Here is a 21,582-nt window from a genome sequence, read left to right as displayed (position 1 = left end):
AGTTGGGCCCATACCTCACACCATATCAAAAACTAACTCAAAATAGATCAAACACTTAAATATAAGAGCTAAAACTATTAAAGCTCTTAGAAGAAAATACAGGCATAAATCTTTACACCTTAGATTAGAAAAGGTTTTAGATACAACATTGAAGCTTTTAATCTTGATGAAGTCTCAATAGCTCATTTTTACTTTGGTTTCCCTTGCCTCCAAAGATATGGCTAGTAAGAAGTAGCTATGGCCAATGTCAAAGAAGTTGCTTCCTGTGATCTCTAGGATTTTGATGGTTTCCTGTTTCACATTTAGGTCTTTCAACCATTTTGAATTTTTTTTTTTTGTATGGTGTAAGAAAGTGGTCCAGTTTGATTGTTTTGCGTGTTGCTGTCCAGTTTTCCCAACACCATTTGTTGAAGAGACTTTTTTCCCTTGATATTCTTTCCTGCTTTCTCAAAAATTAGTAGACCATACAGCTGTAGATCCATTTCTCGTTTTTTTTTTTTCTGTTCCATTGATCTACACGTCTGTTTTTGTGCCAGTACCACATTGTTTTGATCACTAAGGCTTTGTAGAGTATCTTGATATTTGGGATTGTGATACCTCTCTCCATTTTTGTTCTTTATCAAGACTGCTTTAGCTATTCGAGGTCTTTTAATTATAATTTTGGTTATTTGCAAACAAAATTTGGTCAGTTCATACACTGGAATACTGTAAAAAAAAAAAAGTCTATAATGTGGGGCGCCTGGGTGGCTCAGTGGGTTAAAGCCTCTGCCTTTGGCTCAGGTCATGATCTCAGGGTCCTGGGATCAAGACCTGCATGGGGCTTCCTCCTCTCTCTCTCTGCCTAATTGTGATCTCTGTCAAATAAATAAATAAAATCTTAAAAAAAAAAAGTCTATAGTGCACTATGGGTATATGCACCAACCTGGATGAAATCTCAGAAACATAATGTTGCACATAAAGGTAAGAGTATATTAGACATGGAGTCTGAAATCATGTAAAATTTAATAATACATTGGTAAAATCATAAAGAAAAGCAAAGAAATGGTTAACTGCAATTATAAGATAGTTGCAGTGAAGGGCTGGGGTACAGACTGTAAGAGATAAATGAAGGCTCAGAACACCTCAAAGGTACTGGTAATATTCTATTTCTTATTCTGAGTGGTGGATATAAATAATTACACTTATTAGTCTTTAAACTGTGGGTACTCTATTGTTTATATGCTGTATTTCACAATATACATTTTAGAAATGCAGCTCTAGTTCTATCCATTAAGCCGTATCTTTCATTATAATTTTCATCCTCCTGCCTGCCTGTCTCTAGGAGGTGAGGAAGAGGCCGATACACAGGCAGAAAAAATTATGAAGATGAGAAAAAGAAGGAAAATATGAAAAAGAATCCTTTTGTACTGCCTGAAATAATTGTGGCTGAAGTCAGTACTACCTTATTCTTTTCATATCCTGTTTTCATACTATGATTTATACTATCTTTTTTTCTGAATTAGGTTCCTATCACTATCAATAATTTTGAATAATATTCTATATTTTTTTATATATTATTTATCTCTCCCATTAGTCTATAAATCTCATGGAAACAGGGACTCTTGTTTTCCTTGTTCACTACCAAATCTCCAGTTGCCTAGAATAGTGCCTGGCATATAAGACTCTATTAGGTATTTGTTGAATGAACAATAAACAGTTAAACAGTACTATTATATATGTACTTCTTCCATCATAGTACTCATGGCATTTTGTTTATCTGTATCTATCATTAGGTATGAAGACATCATTGTACTACAGTATCCAGCAAAATGCCTAGCATGTGATGTGTACTCAGTAAATACATTTAAACATTTCTCTCTGCAATACAATCTCAATTTCAAACAATCCTCCATTTGAAAGAACTATTTAGAATTGATTAGATCATTAAACCCACCTGCCTAAAACCTCCCGGTAATCATAATGGTAAACTTGTATGGTGCTCACTATGTGGCCAGGCACAATTCTGAGTGTTTTTTACATACTAATTCATTTACTTCCCATAACAATTCTATAGAGATTAAATCATCCCCATTTTGCAGATGAGGAAACAGACACACAGTAAGTAATTTGCCTAAGATTACACAGCTAGCAGTGGTTGAGCTAGGATTTGAAGCTACATCAACTGGCTCTACAGTCTATGCTCTTGACTATAATCCCATACTGCCTCCAGTGGATCTGTAAAATCTGTGGAGTAAAATCCAAAATCCTTCAGCTGTAAATGAGGTTTCTCAAAACCTCATCTCTAGGACCTTTTCCCACCATTTCCCTTTATGAACCTTAGCTCCCAAACATTATGACATTTTTACTGAACATGTTACTTACTTTCATACCTGCAAGCCTTTGAACATAGAATGAATGTCCTTTCCTCCTGGCAAACTTCTATTCCTTTCTCAAAATCCAAATAAAAATTTCTTCTCTGTGAAGGCTTTCTCAATTTATGCTCCCTTGTCTGCATTTCTTTAATTCTGTGGCTCTTACCACATTATGATGTAATTTTTAGTTTATATGTTTTTCTTCTCTACTAACTTTGGGCTCATCTAGATCTGAACTCATATCTTATTTATGTAGCCTCAGTGCCAAACCTAGTGTAGTCATATTTAAGGCACTTGAAAAATATTTATTCAACAAATGAACACTGAGTTCAACATGAGTTCAATATTCAATATGTACAATGAAACCTTGATATTCTATCAATTTGCTGCTTTTTAAAATTAATGCTATAATAATAATGATGATGATGGTATAAACCACTAATATTTGTTTTGTTTAATCATAGTTTTACATTTCCACTGGTATCTCTCCTGTTTTACTTTGTCCATATAACACTGTTTTGACACCACATAACAGAAAGTTAACTATGTGTCTGCCTTTCCCACTTGTACTACACTAAGGATAACTTATCATCCTTAATGGGGGGGGTCCCAGAGCTTAGAATATACTGAAATCTTAATAAATCTTTGTTAAGTAGTACTTAATTTCAGTTAGTTGATTTTTTAGATTATTTGGTTTTCTGAGTTTCCTCTTACTTCCAAATCACTTTCCTCTGTTAAGCCTGGCAATTTTGTTTTGTTTTCTTATGCAACTTTTCTTCATCCCTGTAATAATCCTAATATGAGAATTATAGGTTCTTAGGCTAGAGATATAGAGAGCAACTACTTCTTAGTTTTAGTTTTTCATTTTCCTATAATATAAAAAGTTTGGGTAATTTAAATTTAGCTCCATATTACTATCTCTCATATTAAAAACAGTGGATACTGTTTTTCAGATTTAAAGACAACAATGTTAGTGATATGGTATCAAATAAATTATTTGAAAATATTTCTATAAAACATCATACACTACCTGTGATAGGAATTCTCCAGTATGAAAATTTCGAGAAATAAAGACACAATGAGAATGAGATTTAATCTTTCCCTTTGATGATCTTTGCCTGCATCTCTCATCAATTGCTTTAAATTTGGAATTTCGAAATATTTCTCTGAAAAATATTTTATAGAGAATATTATCAAACATGAGTTCCATTATAAATAACTAAAATTATTTCTAATAGTTATACATAAAGGTTTAAAATCAGAAATATTAATATTTATTTTTATTTTTTATTGACATATAATGTATTATTTGTTTCAGGGGTACAGGTCTATAATTCATAAGTCTTACACAGGTCACAGCACTCACCATAGCACATACCTTCCCCAAGGTCCATCACCCAGCCACCCCATCCCTCCCATGCCCCTCCACTCCAGCAATCCTCAGTTTGTTTCCTGAGATTAAGAGTCTCTTAAGGTTTGTCTCCCTCTCTGGTTTTGTTTTGTTTCATTTTCCCCCACCTTCCCCTATGATCCTCTGTCTTATTTCTCAAATTCCTCATATCAGTGAGATCATTTAAGTGTCTTTCTCTGATTGGCTTATTTTGCTTAGCATAATACCCTTTGTTCCTCTCAAGTCATTGCAAATGACTTTCATTTTTTGATGGCGGCACAATATTCTGTTGTGTGTGTGTATGTGTCTGTGTGTGTGTATACCACCTTCTATATCCATTCATCTATTGATGGACATCTAGGCCCTTTCCATAGTTTCCATTGTGGACATTGCTACTAACAACATTGGGGTTCAAGTGCCCCTTCAGATCACAACATTTGTATCTTTGAGGTAAATACCCAGCAGTGTATTTGCTGGATCAGAGGGTAGTTCTATTTTCAACCTTTTGAGGAAGCTCCACACTGTTTTCTAGAGTGGCTGTACCAGCTTGCATTCCCACCAACAGTGTGGGAGGGTTCCCTTTTCTCCACATTCTCACCAACACCTGTCATTTCCTGACTTGTTCATTTTAGCCACTCTGACTGGTGTGTGGTGTTATCTCATTGTGGTTTTGGTGTGTATTTCCCTAATGTGCAATGATGTTGAGCACTTTTTCATGCGTCTGCTGGCAATTTGGATATCTTCTTTGGAGAAATGTCTGTTCATGTCTTCTGCCCATTTCTTGACTTGATTGTTTTTTGGGTGTTGAGTTTGATAAGTTCTTCATACATTTTGGATACTAGCCCTTTATCTGATTTGTCATTTTCAAATATCTTCTCCCATTCTGTCAGTTGTCTTTTGGTTTTGTTGACTGTTACCTTTGCTATGCAGATCTTTTATCTTGATGATGTCCCAAAAGTTCATTTTTGCCCTGCTTCCCTTGTCATTTTTTTTTATTGTTTTATGTTAGTCACCATAAAATACATTAGTTTTTGATTCATAAATAATGAATTTTCCAAATTCATTATTTATATACAACATCCAGTGCTCCATAAAAAATGTGCCCTCCTTAATACTTAACCACCAGGCTCACCCATATCCCTGTCCCCCGCCCCCAAAACCCTCAGTTTGTTTCTCAGAATCCAGTCTCTTTTGTGGTTCGTCTCCCCCTCCTATTTCCCCCAATTCACTTTTCTTTTCCTTCTTCTAGTGTCCTCCATGTTATTTCCTTTGTTCCACAAGTAAGTGAAACCATATGACAACTGACTTACTTTGCTTGACTTATTTCACTCAGAGATTATGCTGAGTGCTTCCCTTGTCTTTGGCGATGTTTCTAGGAAGAACTTGTTGTGGCTGAGGTCACAGAGGTTGCTGTCTGTGTTCTCCTCAAAGATTTTGATGGATTCCTGTCTCACATTTAGGTCTTTCATCCATTTTGAGGTTTTTTTATGTGTGGTATAAGGAAATGGTCCAGTTTCATTCTTCTGCATGTCTGCCCAATTTTCCCAACACCATTTGTTGAAGAGAGTGTCTTTTTTCCATTGGACATTCTTTCCTGCTTTGTCAAAGATTAGTTGACCATAGAGTTGAGGGTCCATTTCTGGGTTCTCTATCCTGTTCCACTGATCTATGTGTCTGTTTTTGTGGCAGTACCATACTGTCTTGATGACTACAGCTTTGTAAGAGAGCTTGAAGTCCAGAATTCTGATGGCACCACCTTTGGTTTTCTTCTTCAACATTACTTTGTCTTTTCTGGTTCCATACAGTTTTTAGAATCAATTGTTCCAGTCTGTGAAAAAAGTTGATGGTATTTTATAGAGATTGCATTGAATGTATAGATTGCTGTAAGAGCATAGACATTTTAATAATATTTTTTCTTCTAATCCATGAGCATGGAACATTTTTCCAGTTCTTTGTGTCTTCCTCAATTTCTTTCATGAGTATTCTACAGTTTTCAGTGTACAGATTCTTTGCCTCACTGGTTAGATTTATTCCTAGATATCTTATGGTTTTGGGTGCAATTGTAAATGGGATCAACTCCTTAATTTCTCTCTCTTCTGTATTGTTGTTGGTGTATAGAAATGCAACTCATTTCCATATGCTGATTTTATATCCTGACACTTTACTAAACTCCTGTATGAATTCTAGCAGTTTTGGGGTGGAATCTTTTGGGTTTTCCACATAAAGTACTGTATCACCTGCAAAGAGTGAGAGTTTGACTTCTTGTCGATTCAGATGGCTTTTATTTCTTTCTGTTTTCTGATAGCTTAGGCAGGACTTCTAGTACTATGTTGAACAGCAATGGTGATAGTGGACATCCCTTCTGTGTTCCTGACCTTAGGGGGAAAGCTCTTAGTTTTTCCCCATTGAGAATGATATTTGTTGTGGGTTTTTCATAGATGGCTTTTATGATATTGAGGCATGTTCCCTCTATCCCTACACTATGAAGAGTTTTAATCAAGAAAGGATGCGCCTGGGTGGCTCAGTGGGTTAAGCCACTGCCTTCGGCTCGGGTCATGATCTCAGGGTCCTGGGATCGAGTCCCATATCGGGTTCTCTGCTCGGTGGGGAGCCTGCTTCCTCCTCTCTCTCTCTGCCTGCCTCTCTGCCTACTTGTAATCTCTCTCTGTTGAATAAATAAATAAAATCTTTAAAAAAAAAAAAAGGATGCTGTACTTTGTCAAATGCTTTTTTTGCATCTATTGAGAGGATCATATGGTTCTTGTTCTTTCTTTTACTAATATATTGTATCACATTGATTGATTTGCAGATGTTGAACCAACCCTGCAGCCCAGGAATAAATCCCACTTTGTTGTGTTGAATAATCCTTTTAATGTACTACTAGATCCTATAGGCTAGTATTCTGGTGAGAATTTTTGTATGCATATCCATCAGGGATATTGCTCTGTAATTCTTCTTTTTGATGGGGTCTTTGTCTGGTTTTGGGATCAAAGTAATGCTGGACTCACAGAGTTTGGAAGTTTTCCTTCCATTTTGACTTTTTTAAACAGCTCTGGAAGAATAGGTATGAATTTTTCTTTAAATGTTTGGTAAAATTCCCCCTGGAAAGCCACCTGGCTCTGGATTCTTATTTTTTGGGAGATTTTTGATTACTGCTTCAATTTCCTTACTGGTTATGGGTCTGTTCAGGTTTTTTATTTCTTCCTGTTTCAGTTTTGATAGTTTATATGTTCTAAGAATCCACCCATTTCTTCCAGATTGCCTAATTTATTGGCATAGAGTTGCTCATAAATATGTTCTTACAATTGTTTGTATTTCTTCCATGTTGGTTGTGATCTCTCCTCTCATTCATGATTTTATTTATTTGGGTCCTTTTTCTTTTCTTTTGGATAAATCTGGCCAGGGGTTTATCAATCTTATTAACTCTTTCAAAGAACCAGCTCCTAGTTTTGTTGATTGGTTCTACTGTTCTTTTGGTTTCTATTTCATTAGTTTCTGCTCTGCTGAGTTTAGGCTTTCCTGGCTATTCTTTCTCCAGCTCCTTTAGGTGCAGGGTTAGGTTGTGTATTTGAAACCTTTCTTGTTTCTTGAGAAAGGCTTGTATTGCTATATACTTCCCTCTTAGGACCACCATTACTGCATCCCAAAGGTTTTGAGCTGTTGTGTTTTCAATTTCATTTGTTTCAATGAATTTTTTAAATTCTTCTTTAATTTCCTAGTTGACCCATTCATTCTTTAGTACAATCTTCAACCTCCATGTATTTGGGTTCTTTCCAACTTTCCTCTTGTGATTGAGTTTCAGTTTCAAAGCATTGTGGTGCAAAAGTGTGCAGGGAATGATCCTGATCTTTTGGTACTGGTTGAGATCTGATTTGTGACCCAGGATGTGATCTATTCTGGTGACTGTTCCATGTGCACTAGAGAAGAATGTGTATTATGTTGTTTGGGATGGAATGCTCTGAATATATATGTGAAGTCCATTTGGTCCAGTGTGTCATTTAAAGCTTTTATTTCCTTGTTGATCTTTTGCTTAGATAATCTATTTCAGTTAGGGAGGTGTAAAAGTCCCCTACTACTCTCATATGATTGTCAATGTGTTTCTTTGATTTTTTTATTAATTGGCTTATACAATTGGCTGCTCCCATGTTAGGGGCATAGATATTTACAATTTTTAGATCTTTTTGTTGGATAGACCCTTTAAGTATGTTACAGTGTCCTTCCCCATCTCTTATTAGTCTTTGGTTTAAAATCTAATTTGTCTGATATAAGGATCACCACCCCAGGATTTTTTTTTTTTTAATGTCCATTAGCATGGTAAAAGGTTTTCCAACCCCTCACTTTATATCTGGAGGTGTCTTTGGGCCTAAAATGAGTCTCTTGCAGACAGCATATCAATGAGTCTTTTGTGTGTGTAGGTGTGTGTGTGTGTGTTTAATCCAATCTGACAGCCGTGCCTTTCAACTAGGGCATTTAGCCCATTTACGTTCAGGGTAACTATTGAAAGAGATGAATTTAGTGTTATTGTATTGCTTGTAAGGTGACTGTTACTGTATATTGTCTCTGTTCCTGTCTGGTTTATGTTACTTTTAGGCTCTATCTCTTTGTTTAGAGGTTCTCTTTCAATATTTCTTGTAGGGCTAGTTTGGTGTTCGCAAATTCTTTTAGTTTTTCTTTGTCCTGAAAGACTTTTATCTTTCCTTCTATTTTCAGTGACTGGATCAGTATTTTCAGCTGGATCTAGTATTCTTGGCTGCATAGTTTTCTCATTTAGCACTCTGAATATATCATGCCAGTCCTTTCTGGCCTGTCAGTTCTCTGTGGATAGGTCTTCTGCCAATCTAATGTTTCTACTATTGTAGGTTACAGACCTCTTGTCCTGAGCTTCTTTCAGGAGTTTCTCTTCGTCTCTGAGACTTGTAAGTTTTATTATTAGATGATGAGTTATGGGCCTATTTTTATTAATTTTGAGGGGGATTCTCTATGCCTCCTGGATTTTGATGCCTGTTTCCTTCCCTAAATTAAGGAAGTTCTTCTTAATATACCTTCTGTCTCTCTCTCTTTCTTCTTCTTCTGGGATTCCCAATTATTCTAATATTGTTTTGTCTTATTATATCACTCATCTCTCAAATTCTTGCCTTGTGATCCAGTTGTTGTTTATCTCTCTCTTTCTTAGCTTCTTTATTCTCCATCATTTGCTCTTCTATATTACTAATTCTCTCTTCTGCCTCATTTATCCTAGCAGTAAGAGCCTACATTTTTTATTGCCCCTCATTAATAACCTTTTTTATTTCGACTTGGTTAGATTTCAGTTCTTTTTTTTCTCCAGAAAGGGATTCTCTAGTACCTTCTCCACCTTTTTCAAGCCCAGCTAGTATCTTTATAGTCGCCATTGTGAACTCTAGTTCTGACATCTTACTAATGTCCTTATTGATTAGGACCCTAGCAGTTGGTACTGCCTCTTGTTCTTTTTTTTTTTTTTTTTTTTGAGATGAATTTTTCCATTTTTTCATTTTTTCCAGAGAAGAATAGATGAATGAGAGAAGAAAATCTTAAAAGGGTAACAATGACGTCAGAAAAATATACACTAAACAAATGAGAAGAGACCTTCCAAAAAGTAGTTGCTTTTCTGCTCATAGAATTGCTGCTATTCTTTTCTTCGATCTCCTGTTGAGTTTGTAGGTGCTCAGAAAAGTTTGATAACTACCTAGCTGAATTCCTGGGACCAGACAAAATTTACATCTCCTACACCTCTGCCATCTTGCTTCCCCCCCATATATTTATTTTTATAACACCAATCAACATATATATTCCCTTTTCATATGTTACTGATTTTACTATACCTATTTTATTCATAGAATGTAAATTAAGCCACTTTTTATGCAGGATTAATATTTCCAGTTTGAAATTAACCACGATTTTTTGATATCCATCTTTCTGGTTGTGAGATCATCAATCTAGTTTAATGTTAACTAGTCTTTTAATAAATTTGCCTTCTATGACAAAGGAATGAAATGAAATTCATTCATCAGTTTTTTACTTAATAATATATCTGGCAAAATTAAATAGAAGGAAACTGGATTGAAACTAATGACTTACAATGCAAGTGTACCCATGACCTTACCCATGCAACACAAACAATTTTGAGAGACCGTTAAAAATAATGAAGCAGCAAGTAAAATCCAGCTGATCAAAGATAGTTAAGCATAAGGAAATGTAGTTTCTAATAGTCATTCCAAATTTACCAATTTAAAAAATAATGCTGATTGCCATTTCTTCATACAGAAGTACTAGAAAACTTCTAAGTTAATTTAAGAGACTGTATTTCATTATTTAATGTGGTTTAGGCAACCAGGATTCACTCATTCATTGAATTAAGTTCACTTAACAAATATTTAGTGAGTACTTGCTATGGGTCAGACATTATGCTGGGTGCTGGATATATAGTGGCAAGGAAAAAAAAAAGCACAGCCACTACCCTCATAGAACCATTACTGCTCTTGTGGAGGTTAATCACTATTAAGGAAGGCAGACATTAATAAAATGCTGACAAGAAAATGAAAAATTACAGCTATGGAAAGAGCTATCAAGGAAAGGTACCTGTTGTACGGTGGGAGTATGCAACAAAGGGAATTAATCTGGTTAGAGAGTCAGGGAAAAGGCTTTTCTGAGGATAAGATTGAATTGGGCATTTGAAGAAATAGTAATTTATTAGGCAGAGTGTTGTGGAGGAAGGGAGTTGTAGAAGAAAGTATTTCAGTCAGAAATAATATCAAGATAAAGACCTAGGGGCCAGATTAGGACAGTGTAGCAGAAACAGTGAAAGCAAGAGGAAAGTGGAAGATAAAATGGGCAGACCATGTAAGGCCTTAAAAGTCATGCCACTTGTCTTTATCCTAAAAGCAATCGGAAGTCCTTTATAATATAGTGGGGATGGGATGGAATGGTCTGGTAAGTTGATTATATATATATTTGGAAAATGTCTGGCTGAAGTGTGGAAAAGAGATTTAATGAGAATAATAGTGTAGGTATAGAGTCAGTTATTATTGTACTGCAGTAATCTATGTGAAGGATAATGATAAATAAGATGGTAACAGAGGTAACTAAAAGAAAAGAATAGATTTGAGTGATTTATGAGGTTAAATAGAACTTGGTGATGGTTCAAATTTGGGGGAAGTGGGAATGAGAGAGGAAGATAATCAAGCATGTCTTCAATTTTTAGAAAGGAAAAAAACCCTCTTCCTTGCCCTCACAATCTCTTCCAGTTACTTCCCCATTTGTCAACTCCCCTTCACCAAAAACAAAACAATACAAAACAAAACAGAAAACAACACCTTCCTTAAAGGGAGGTCTATATTGATTCAATTCTCTCACCTCCTGTGTTTTATTAAAACGTGAGCTTCTGAACTCATCACTCCACCAAAACTGTTAGAGGTCGTCAATAACTTCCATGTTGCCAAATCAAAAAATTATTTCTCCATAATCATTCTCAACTTCTTAAGCACTTTCAATATCATCATCTCCTCCTTCTTGAAACATTTTCTAATTTTTCCTTTCTATTTATTTTTTAAAATTTTAAATTCCAGTATAGTTAACATACAATGTTATCTTAGTTTCAGGTATAAATATAGTGATACAACAATTCTATACATTGCCCAATGCTCATCATGACAAGTGCACTCCTTAATCCCCTTCACCTGTTTCACCCATCCTCCCCTTCACCTCCCTTCTGATAACCATTAGTTTGTTCTCTATAGTTAAGAGTCTGCTTCTTGGTCCCCCCCCACCTTTTGTTTTGCTCTTGGTTTTGTTCCTTAAATTCCACATAAGAGTGAAATCATATGGTATTTGTCTTTCTCAGACTGACTTATTTTGCTTAACATTATACTCTCTAGCTTCACTTTGCACTGCAAATGGAAAATTTTTTAACGGTTGAATAATGCTCCATTGTCTATTATACCACACCTTCTTTATCTATTCATCATTCAATGGACACTTATATTGCTTTCGTAGTATGGCTTCTATAAATAATGATGCAATAAACAGAGGGGTTCATGTATCTTCTGAATTCATGTTTTTGAATTAGTTCTGGGTAAATACCCAGTAGTGCAAACACTGGATCATAGGGTAGCTCTATAATTTCTTGAGGAACCTCCATACTGTCTTCCAATGTGGCTGCACCAATTTGCATTCCTACCAACAGTGCAAGAGGGTTTCTTTTTCTGCACATGCTCTCCAACATTTGTTTCTTGTTTTTTTGATTTTAGGCATCCTGACAGGTGAGAGGTAATATCTCATTGTGGTTTTGATTTGCATTTCCCTGATGAGCAGTGTGTTGAACATCTTTTCATGTCTGTGGGACATCTGGATGTCTTCTCTGAAGAAATGTCTGTGTCTTCTGCTTATTTTTAAATTGGACTATTTGTTTTCTGGGTGTTGAAGTATATAAATTCTTTATATATTTTGGATACTAACCCCTTATCAGATGTCATTTGCAAATATCTTCTCCCATTCCGTAGGTTGCATTTAGTTTTGTTCATTATTTCCTTTGCTGTGCAGAAACCTTTTATTTTGATGTAGTCCCAATAGCTTATTTTTTCTTTTATTCCCCTTGCCTCAGAAGACATATCTAGAAAAATGTTGCTAGAGCCAATGTCAGAGAAATTAATGCCTGTGCTCTCTTCAAGTGATCCAGTTTCATTCTTTTGCATGTGGCTGTCCAGTTTTCCCAACATCATTTGTTGAAGAGACAGTCTTTTTCCCATTGGATATTCTTTCCTGCTTTTTCGAAGATTAAGAGACCACAAAATTTGGGACTTATTTCTGTGTTTTCTAATCTGTTCCATTAATCTATGTGTCAATTTTTGTGTCAGTACCATACTGTTTTGATTACTATGGCTTTGTAACATAATTTGAAGTTGGAATTGTGATACTGCCAGCTTTTTCTTTTTCAAAATTGCTTTGGTTATTCAGGGTCTTTTGTGGTTCCATATAAATTTTGTGGGTTTTTTTGTTGTTGTTGTTCTAGGTCTATGAAGAAATGTTGTTGGTATTTTGGTAGGAATTGCATTAAATCTGTAAATTGTTTTGAATCATATGGACATTTTAACAATTGTTCTAAGCAATTAGCATGGCATGTCTTTCCATTTCTGTCTCTAATTTCTTCCATCAATGTTTTATAGCTTTCAGAGTATGGGTCTTTCACCTCTTTGTTTATTCCTAGGTATTCTATTGTTTTTGGTGTGGTTGTAAATGGGATTATTTTAATTTCTCTTTCTGTTGCTTCATTACTAATGTATAAAAATGCAACAAATTTTTGCATATTGATTTTGTATCCTGTGACTTCACTAAATTCATTTATCAGTTCTAGTAGTTTTTTTGGTTGAGTCTTTAGAGTTTTCTATATATAGTATCATTATCTGCAAATAATGAGAGTTTTACTTCTTCCTTACCAATATAGAATGTCTTTCTTTCTTTTTGTTGTCTGATTGCTTTGTCTAGGACTTCTAGTACTATGTTTAATAAAAATGGCAAGAGTGGACATCCTTGTGTTGTTCCTGACCTTAGGGGGAAACCTCTGTTTTTCCCTATTGAGAATGATAACAGCTGTGGGTTTTTCATAAATGGACTTTATTATGTTGAGGTATGTTCCCTCTAAGCCTACTTTTTAAAGGATTATTATCATGAATGGGTGTTGTACTCTGTCAAATGCTTTTTCTGCATCTATTGAGATGATCACTGTTTTTATCCTTTCTTTTATTGATGAGATGTATCACATTATTTTGTGAATATAGAAACACCCTTTCATCCCAGGAATAAATCCCACTTGGTAATCGTGAATGACTTTTTTAATGTATTGTTGGATTTTATTTGCTAGCATTTTGTTGAGATTTTTGCATTTATGTTCATCAGAGATATTGGTCTGTAGTTCTCTTTTGTGGTGTATTTAGTTGGTTTTGGTATCAGGATAATGCTGGCCTCACAGAATGAATTTGGAAGTTTTCCTTCTTCTATTTTTTAGAATAGTTTGAGTAGAACAGGCATTAACTTTTCCTTAAATGTTTGGTAGCATTCAGCTGTGAAGCCATCTGCCCCTGGACTATTGTTCGTTGGGTGTTTTTTGATTACAGATTCAATTGCCTTGCTGGTAAAAGATCTGTTCAAATTTTCTGTTTCCTCCTGCTTCAATTTTGATAGGTTATATTTCTCTGAATTTATCCATTTCTTCTAGGATGTCTAATTTATTGGCATATAGTTCTTCATAATGTTCTTACAATTATTTGCATTTCTGGGATGTTGTCATTTCTCCTCTTTCATTGGTGATTTTGTTTAAAATCCTTCTCCCCACCCCCTTTTCTGGAAGAGTCTGCCTAGAGGTTTATCTATTTTCAAAGAACCAGGTTCTGGTTTCATTGATCTGTGTTTTTGTTTTTTGTTTGTTTGTTTGTTTAACTTTCTATATCATTTATTTCTGCTCTAATCTTGATTATTATTTCTTTTCTTCTCCTGGTTTTAGGTTTTGTTAGTTGTTCTTTTTCCAGCTTCTTTAGGTTTGAGGTCTCTCTTGCCTTGTGAGGTAGGTTTGTATTGCTATAAATTTCCCTCTTAGAATTGCTTTTGCTGGGGAGTGGCTGCCTGGCTCAGTCTGTTAAGTATCTAATCCTTAGTCTGGCTCAGGTCATGATTTTAGGGTTGTGAGATTGAGCCCTGTGTCAGGTTTTGTGCTGGGAGTGGAGCCTACTGAAGATTTTCTCTCTCCCTCTGCCCCTCCTTTCTCTCTCTCTTCCTCTCTTTCCCACTCTAAAAAATAAAAATAAAAGATATATTTTAAAAATAACTGCTTTTCTCTATGACCCGGCAATTGCGCTACCGGGTATTTACCCCAAAAATACAGATGTAGTGAAAAGAAGGGCCATATGCACCCCAACGTTCATAGCAGCAAAGTCCACAATAGCCAAACTGGTCCCCAGTTTGAAGAGCCAAGATGCCCTTCAACAGATGAATGAATAAAGAATCTGTGGTCCATATATTCAATGGAATATTACTCAACCATCAGAAAGGATGAATATCCAATTTTTGCATCAACATTGATGGGACTGGAGGAGATTACGCTGAGTGAAATAAGTCAAGTAGGAAAAGTCAATTATATGGTTTCACTTATTTGTGGAACATAGGAATAACATGGAGAACATTAGGAGAAGGAAAGGAAAAGTGAAGAGAGGGAAATTGGAGGGGGAGATGAACCATGAGAGACTGTGGACTCTAAGAAACAAACTGAGGGTTTTAAGGGGAAGAACTGGGGAATGGGTGAGGCTGGTGGTGGGTATTTAGGGCATGTATTGCATGGAGCACTGGGTATTATACATAATCAATGAATCTTGGAACACTACCTCAAAAACTAATGATGTACTGCATGGTGACTAACACCACAATAAAAAGAAAAAGAAAAAAATTGCTTTTGTTACATCCCAAAGATTTGAACAATTGTGTGTTGTTGTTGTTTTAAGGTTTTATTTATTTATTTGGGAGAGAGAGAGAAAGGGAAAGAGCAAGCACAAGCAGAGAGGAGGGCCAGAGGGAGAGAGGGAGGGAGCAGGGAGCCTGACCCTGGGGTTCAATCCCAGGACCCAAAGAGCATGCTCTGAGCTGAAGGCAGACGCTTAACCAATTGATCCACCCAGGTGCCCTGGACTATTCTGTTTTCATTTTCATTTGTTTCTATGTAGTTTTTAATTTCTTCTTTCATTTCATGGTTGACCCATTCATTGTTTAGTATTTATTTATTATTTAATCTCCATGTATTTGTGGATCTTCCCAAAATCTTCCCAGATATTTTGTGATTGATTTCTAATTTCATAGCATTATGGTCAGAAAATATGCATGGTATAACTTTGAATTTTTTTAATTTGTTGAGGCTTGTTTCAGGTCTTAACATGTGATCTATTCTAGAGAATGCTCCATTTGCACTTGAAAAGAATGTGTATTCTGCTGCTTTTGGATGGAATGTTTTGAATATATCCATTAAATCCATCTGGTCCAGTGTATCATTCAAAGTTACTGTTTCATCATAGATTTTCTATTTGAATGATCTGTTCACTGATGTAAATGGAAGCTAAAGTCCCCTACTATTGGTGTATTACTATTGAATATTTCCTTTATGTTTGTTATTAACTGTTTTGTGTATTTGGGTAATCCCATGTTGGGTGCATAAAAAATATTTACAATTGCTATATATTCTTGTTTGGCTCTGTTTATTATTATATAGTGTCCTTCTTTGTCTCTTTTTACAGACTTTATTTTAGAGTCTGTCTGTCCAACGTAAATATTGCTACTCTGGCTTTCTTTTGACATCCACTTGCATGATGAATGTTTCTCCATCTCCAAACTTCACATCTACAAGTGTCTTTAGGCCTGTAATAAATGTCTTGTAGGAAGCCTATAATTGGGTCTTGTTTTTTTATAAACTCTTTCACCCTATATCTTTTGACTGGAGCAGTTAGTCCATTTGCATTCAAAGTAACTATTGTTAAGTATTTATTGTCATTTTGTTACGTTTTTGTGGTTGTTTCTGTAATTTTTTTTCTGATTCTTTTATTTCTCTCTTTCATGGTTTGCTGGGGGTAGTTAGTGATATATTTGGGTTCCATACTTTTTATTTTTTGCATATCTACTCTACTGTTTTTTGATTTGTAGTTACCATTAGGTTTATACATAACATCTTTTGCATAAAGCAGTCTATGTTAAGCTGATGGTCGCTTGATTTTAATTTCATTTTTTACTTCTCTTCCTTCTACATTTCAGACATTTTGCGTGATTTTTTACATCTTTTTATTTTGTGATTCTTACTTTTCTTATTCTTACTTATGGTTTTTGCTTTCCACTCAGATTCCCCCTTAACATTTCTTGTAGGGCTGTTTAGTGGCCAAGAGTTCTTTTAACTTTTGTTTGTTTGGGAAACTCTTTATCTCTCCTATTCTGAATGATAGCCTCGCTGGGTAAAGCATTCTTGGTTGCAGAATTTTCCCTTTCAGCACTTTGAGTACATTATGCTATCCTCTTTCAACTTACAAAGTTTCAGCTGATAACTTTTTGGGGTTTCCTTTGTATGTAGCTGTCTTCTTTTCTCTTGCTACCTTTAAAATTCTCTATCACTATTTTTTGACTTTTTAATTACTAAGTGTCTTGGTGTGGACCTTCTTGCTTCTTGAGTTGAATTTGTTGTGGGATCTCTGTGCCTCCTGTATCTGGATTTGTTTCCCTCCCCAGATTTGGAAAGTCTTCAGCTATTTCACAAATACATTTCCTGCCTGCCTTTCTCTCTTTTCCTTCTGGGATCCCTCTAATATGAATGTTATTATGCTTGAAGGAGCCACTGAGTTCTGTAAGTCTGTTCTCATTACGCAGTATTTATTTGTCTCTCACCTGTTCAGCTTGATTGCTTTCCATTATCCTTTCCTCCAGGTCACTGATATGTTCCTCTGCTTCCTGTAGACTACTACTTATTCCATCTATTTTATTTTTAATTCCTTTTATTGAGTTCTTCATGTCTGATATGTTCCTTTAAACTTTTTGTCAAGGTTCTTACTGACATCCTCTACCCTCTTCTGAAGTCCAGTATTTTTATGATCATTACTTTAAATTCTGTAACAGGGATATTATTACTTCTCTTTCTCTTAGATATACTTTGTGATTTTGTCTTGTTCTTTCTTTTGCAACACTGTTTCCTCATATGTCTACTTCTCTGTGTATGTTTCTGTGTGTTACAAAAGTCAGCTCTGTGATCTATTCTTGAAAGTAGTGGCTTTATGAAGAAGAGGTCCTGTAGTGCCCCTCAGTGCAGTGTCCCCTATTTACCAGAAACTGGCTCTTCAGAGGAGTCTTCTATGTTTGTTGCTTGTATCCTGCTAAGGTGTGAGTCACTTTTCATTTTTGTCCAGACATCTCACTGACTCTTTGTCTATTGTGAACTATGCTTGCTCTCAATGATATTAGTGAGATCCAGGTAGGCCAGCTCTGAGAGGGTATGATAGCAGAAAGGCTTGGGGCAACTTTTGATGTTAGCAAAATTTGCACTGAACCCCTAGTCCCAGGCCAGACCTCCCACAGCCAAGTGGCTCTTGGGGGTACAGTGACTGAGGATGGTGGTGGTGGCCACCTGGGGCACTTAGTGGCTCAGCATGGCATATGCAGTGTTAGTAAACTTTGCATTGACCCACTAGTCCTAAGCTAGTGCCCCCAAAGTGTGATGGCCATGGGGGCATAGCATGTAGAGGCATGGATGGGTGCAGCATGCACAGCGTTAACAAAAATTACACTGAGCCTGGAGCTGAGATCAGCAGGCTTGGAGTTGGCAAGTGCTCAGGAGAACTTGTTGGCAGGGCTCAGTACCAATAGGTTAAGTAGCAAGTGCTTGGGCAGCACCACCTCCTACAGTTGACTCTGTGTTTATGCTAGGGGGCAGGAGAGGAAAATGGCAACTGCCAGCTCCTTTGTTCCCAGAGAAATCCCCCAACACTCTCTGAAATTGGTATAAAGAGATTTCCCTTTGATCGGCAAGCTGTCACTTCTATGTTACCTTTCCTTGGACCCTTGTCTCTTTAAGGGTAGGGACTCTTTATGGGCTATCACTAGCCCTCTGACATTTAAAACTCTGGGCTCCAAGTCCTGCAGGTTATAGGAACTCTCAGAATTCAGCCCCTTTGGTTTTCAAGGCCAGACGTTATGGGGATTCATTTCCTTTCTGTGGGCTTCCTGGTGTTTTTCCCTCTCCAAGTCTGCAGCTCTCTCCCTCCTGTGGGTAGCTCCTGACTACAAAGCTGCTCTTCCTAAACTCTCTCATGCAGCTTTTTCTCTACATTTAGTTGTGGAGTTTGTTCTGCCAGTCTTAGGATCACTCTCCAGTTTATTGACGTGGATGTGAATGATATCCAGTTGTAAACATGGGACAGGGTGAGCCTAGGGCCCTCCTCCTCTGCCATCTTCCCAGCGACCCCGAGACATTTTCTAATTTTGATTTCCTTAACAGCATATCTTTCTGTTCTTCCTTTTCAGATGATTCTTCCTATTCTTTTGCTAGATTTCTAAATGTTGGTGGGCTGAAGGGCATAGTCCTAGGTTCTTTTCTTCCAAATATCACTCCCTGGTTAATCTCACCCAGTTCTAATGACCTTAGATACCCTCTATACATTGATATCCTAAATCTTCAGGCTTGAATTCTCTTCTGAACTTCCTACATGTGTATTTGAGTATTTGATATTTCTAATGGATGTCCAAAACACTTTCCAAAATGTAACTCCTAGTTTATCACTATTCCTTCAACTTGCTCCCCTCTCTAATCATATTCCCATCTCAGTAATTGTCATGATCAACTACTCGATTGCTCATGGTAAAAAGGTAGGTGTTGGCATTAATTCTCCATTTCATTTATCTTTCCTTACCTCATTCAATCCACCAAACAAGCCCTCTTAACTTTACCTGCAAAATACACCTCAAATCCAACCTCTTCTTTTCATCTCCTTTAGTCCAAGTCCCTGACCTAGATTATGCAATAGCCTCCTAACTTGCTCTGCTTTCACTCTTGCTCAATTAAATACAGGCTTCACAGAGAAGTAAGAAAAACCTTTTAAAAATATTAATTAGAACTCTCAAATATTACGGTAGAAGTATATACTCACTTTGGAAGACTGTTCAGCAATTTGCTAACAAAGTTAATATGATCCAGCAATTCTACTCTTAGGTATTTACCCAAGAGAAGTGAAAGCACATGTACAAAAAGATTGTATAAGAAAATTCATAGCAGCCTTACTCCTAAGAACTAAAAACTGGAAATGATCCAATTGTCCATTAACAGAATAAAGTGAGGTGTATTTATACAATTAATAAAAATCGTCAATAAAAAGAATGAAATATAGATAAATACAAAGATAGGAATGAATCTCAAAAATATTATGTTAAGGCAAAAATGCGAACATAAAGTTCGTATGATCCCATTTACATGTAACTCAAGACTAGGCAAAATTAACCTCTGGTAATAAAAATCAGAATAATGACTGTCTCTGAGTGGGAGGTGGGGAGTGACAACTGGAAAGGAGCATGAGGGAACTTTCCAGGGTGATGGAAAGTTGTATATCTTGATCAAGGTTGTGATGATATGGGAATATATATGCTGAAATTCATCCTCATACATTTAAAATCTATGTACTATAGTGTATGTGAATTATATCTCAAATTTTAAAAAGTGTTATAAAAGTGTAAATCATCTATAGGTGACATTATAGTGTCCTTAAAAGGGAGATAACATTACTGCTACCTCATGGGCTGGTTATGAATTCTAAATGAGATCACATATAAAGCATTTAGAACAGTGTGGCCACTAGGTAGTAAGTCCCCAGTGTTAGCCATTATTATGCTGATAAAGTCATTCTCCTGCTTAAAACCTCACAATGGCATAAATAACAAAATCCAAACTCCATATTCTAGCCCACAACATGCTATGTGATCTAACCCCCATCTACATCTTTAATTTCATCATTATTTCCCTCACTCACTACAGTCTGTACACTAGCCTTTTTTCCCTTTCCTGAACAATACCAAGGACATTTCCACGTGGGGTCTTTGTACTTGCTATCCCTTCAGCTTACAGAGCTCTTTGACAAAGTCTTCATATGGTTGGTTCCTTCTTTAACTCCAATATCAGATTAAATACCGCCCACTTAAAGAGACATTCCCTGGCCACTTTATTTTTCATTATCTGTCTCTTCCCAGTGGCACTGCTAGTCTATGAAACAGAAACCCTGCCTGACTTATTCACAGTTATATCCATGGTACCAAGAACAATGGCAGGCACCAATAAGTATTTGTTAAAAGAATGAATAAGTGAATTTCCAGTTTTCTGACTTATGCAAATGAATAGATAGTATGTATTCATTGGTTAAGATAGGGAATCCTGGAAGAGTATGTGCAAGAATGTGCTACAATTTACATTTTTAAACATCAAACAAAGCAACTACTCAACAAAATAATCAAAACCACCAAATTTTAGGGTTTTCTGTCTCTGGCAAAAGACTACATTTAGACTATACCAGAGGATTCTGTCAGCTCCTCTCTTAAATATCTAAAAAAAAGAGAGAGAGAGAGAGAGTCTTCTTGTCCCAGTAATGTTTTTAACCTCTAAATTAGAAATCAAAAACGATGAGGTGCCTGGGTGGCTCAGTGGGTTAAAGCCTCTGCCTTTGGCTTGGGTCATGATCCCAGGATCCTGGGATTGAGCGAGTCTGGCTCTCTGCTCAGCAGGGAGCCTGCTTCCTCCTCTCCCTTTCTGCCTGCTTCTCTGCCTACTTGTGATCTCTGTCTGTCAAATAAATAAATAAAATCTTAAAAAAAAAGAAATAAAAAACTAAAAATGTCTAGACTTATAATTTGAACACGTCTTCCAGAGAATAAAATATATTTCATTATTTCTTAGAATTTTAATGCATGAAGATTACTATTACAGTACTCAGACTATTAAACTAGTAGGACGTGTCTTTCTGGGCTATTTTAAACATGTAAAGCTTTCCCTTCCCAATCAAAGTGTCTATAACCAAACCTCAAATTACAGAATCAGTGCTATTATAGTTATTTAATACCATTTGGAAAAGTCTTTCACTGAATTTTTAAAAGGAAAAAAAGTTAAACATTCTAATAAACCTTACCTTCGTTTGCAAATCAGGAACCACAAAGCTGATGCCAAAGCAAAGAAACCAATTCCCAAAGTAACAGCACCAGCAGCCAGAAAATAAGTTAAGTGGTTAAAAAAACCTACACAAATAAATCATAAAAGATTATTTCATGCATGTATCTTCA

General features: G+C 36.1%; 1 protein-coding gene across 1 annotated transcript in view; it reads right to left on the bottom strand.

The window, feature by feature from the left end:
• C2H1orf185 (chromosome 2 C1orf185 homolog) overlaps window positions 1-21,582 on the bottom strand; it is a 31,148-nt gene that overhangs the window by 6,454 nt on the left and 3,112 nt on the right. Inside the window, exons 2-3 of the mRNA XM_044236765.1 lie at window positions 21,432-21,537; window positions 3,382-3,517 (exon numbers count right to left, since the gene is read on the bottom strand). Of these exons, the coding sequence (XP_044092700.1) occupies window positions 3,382-3,517; window positions 21,432-21,537 (242 nt within the window). The remainder of the gene's footprint in view (window positions 1-3,381; window positions 3,518-21,431; window positions 21,538-21,582) is intronic.

Source organism: Neovison vison, chromosome 2 (genome assembly GCF_020171115.1).
Source record: "Neovison vison isolate M4711 chromosome 2, ASM_NN_V1, whole genome shotgun sequence".
Classification (NCBI taxonomy): Eukaryota; Metazoa; Chordata; class Mammalia; order Carnivora; family Mustelidae; genus Neogale; species Neogale vison.
The sequence above is the reverse complement of the archived record's forward strand: the minus strand, read 5'-3'. Positions and strand labels throughout refer to the sequence as shown.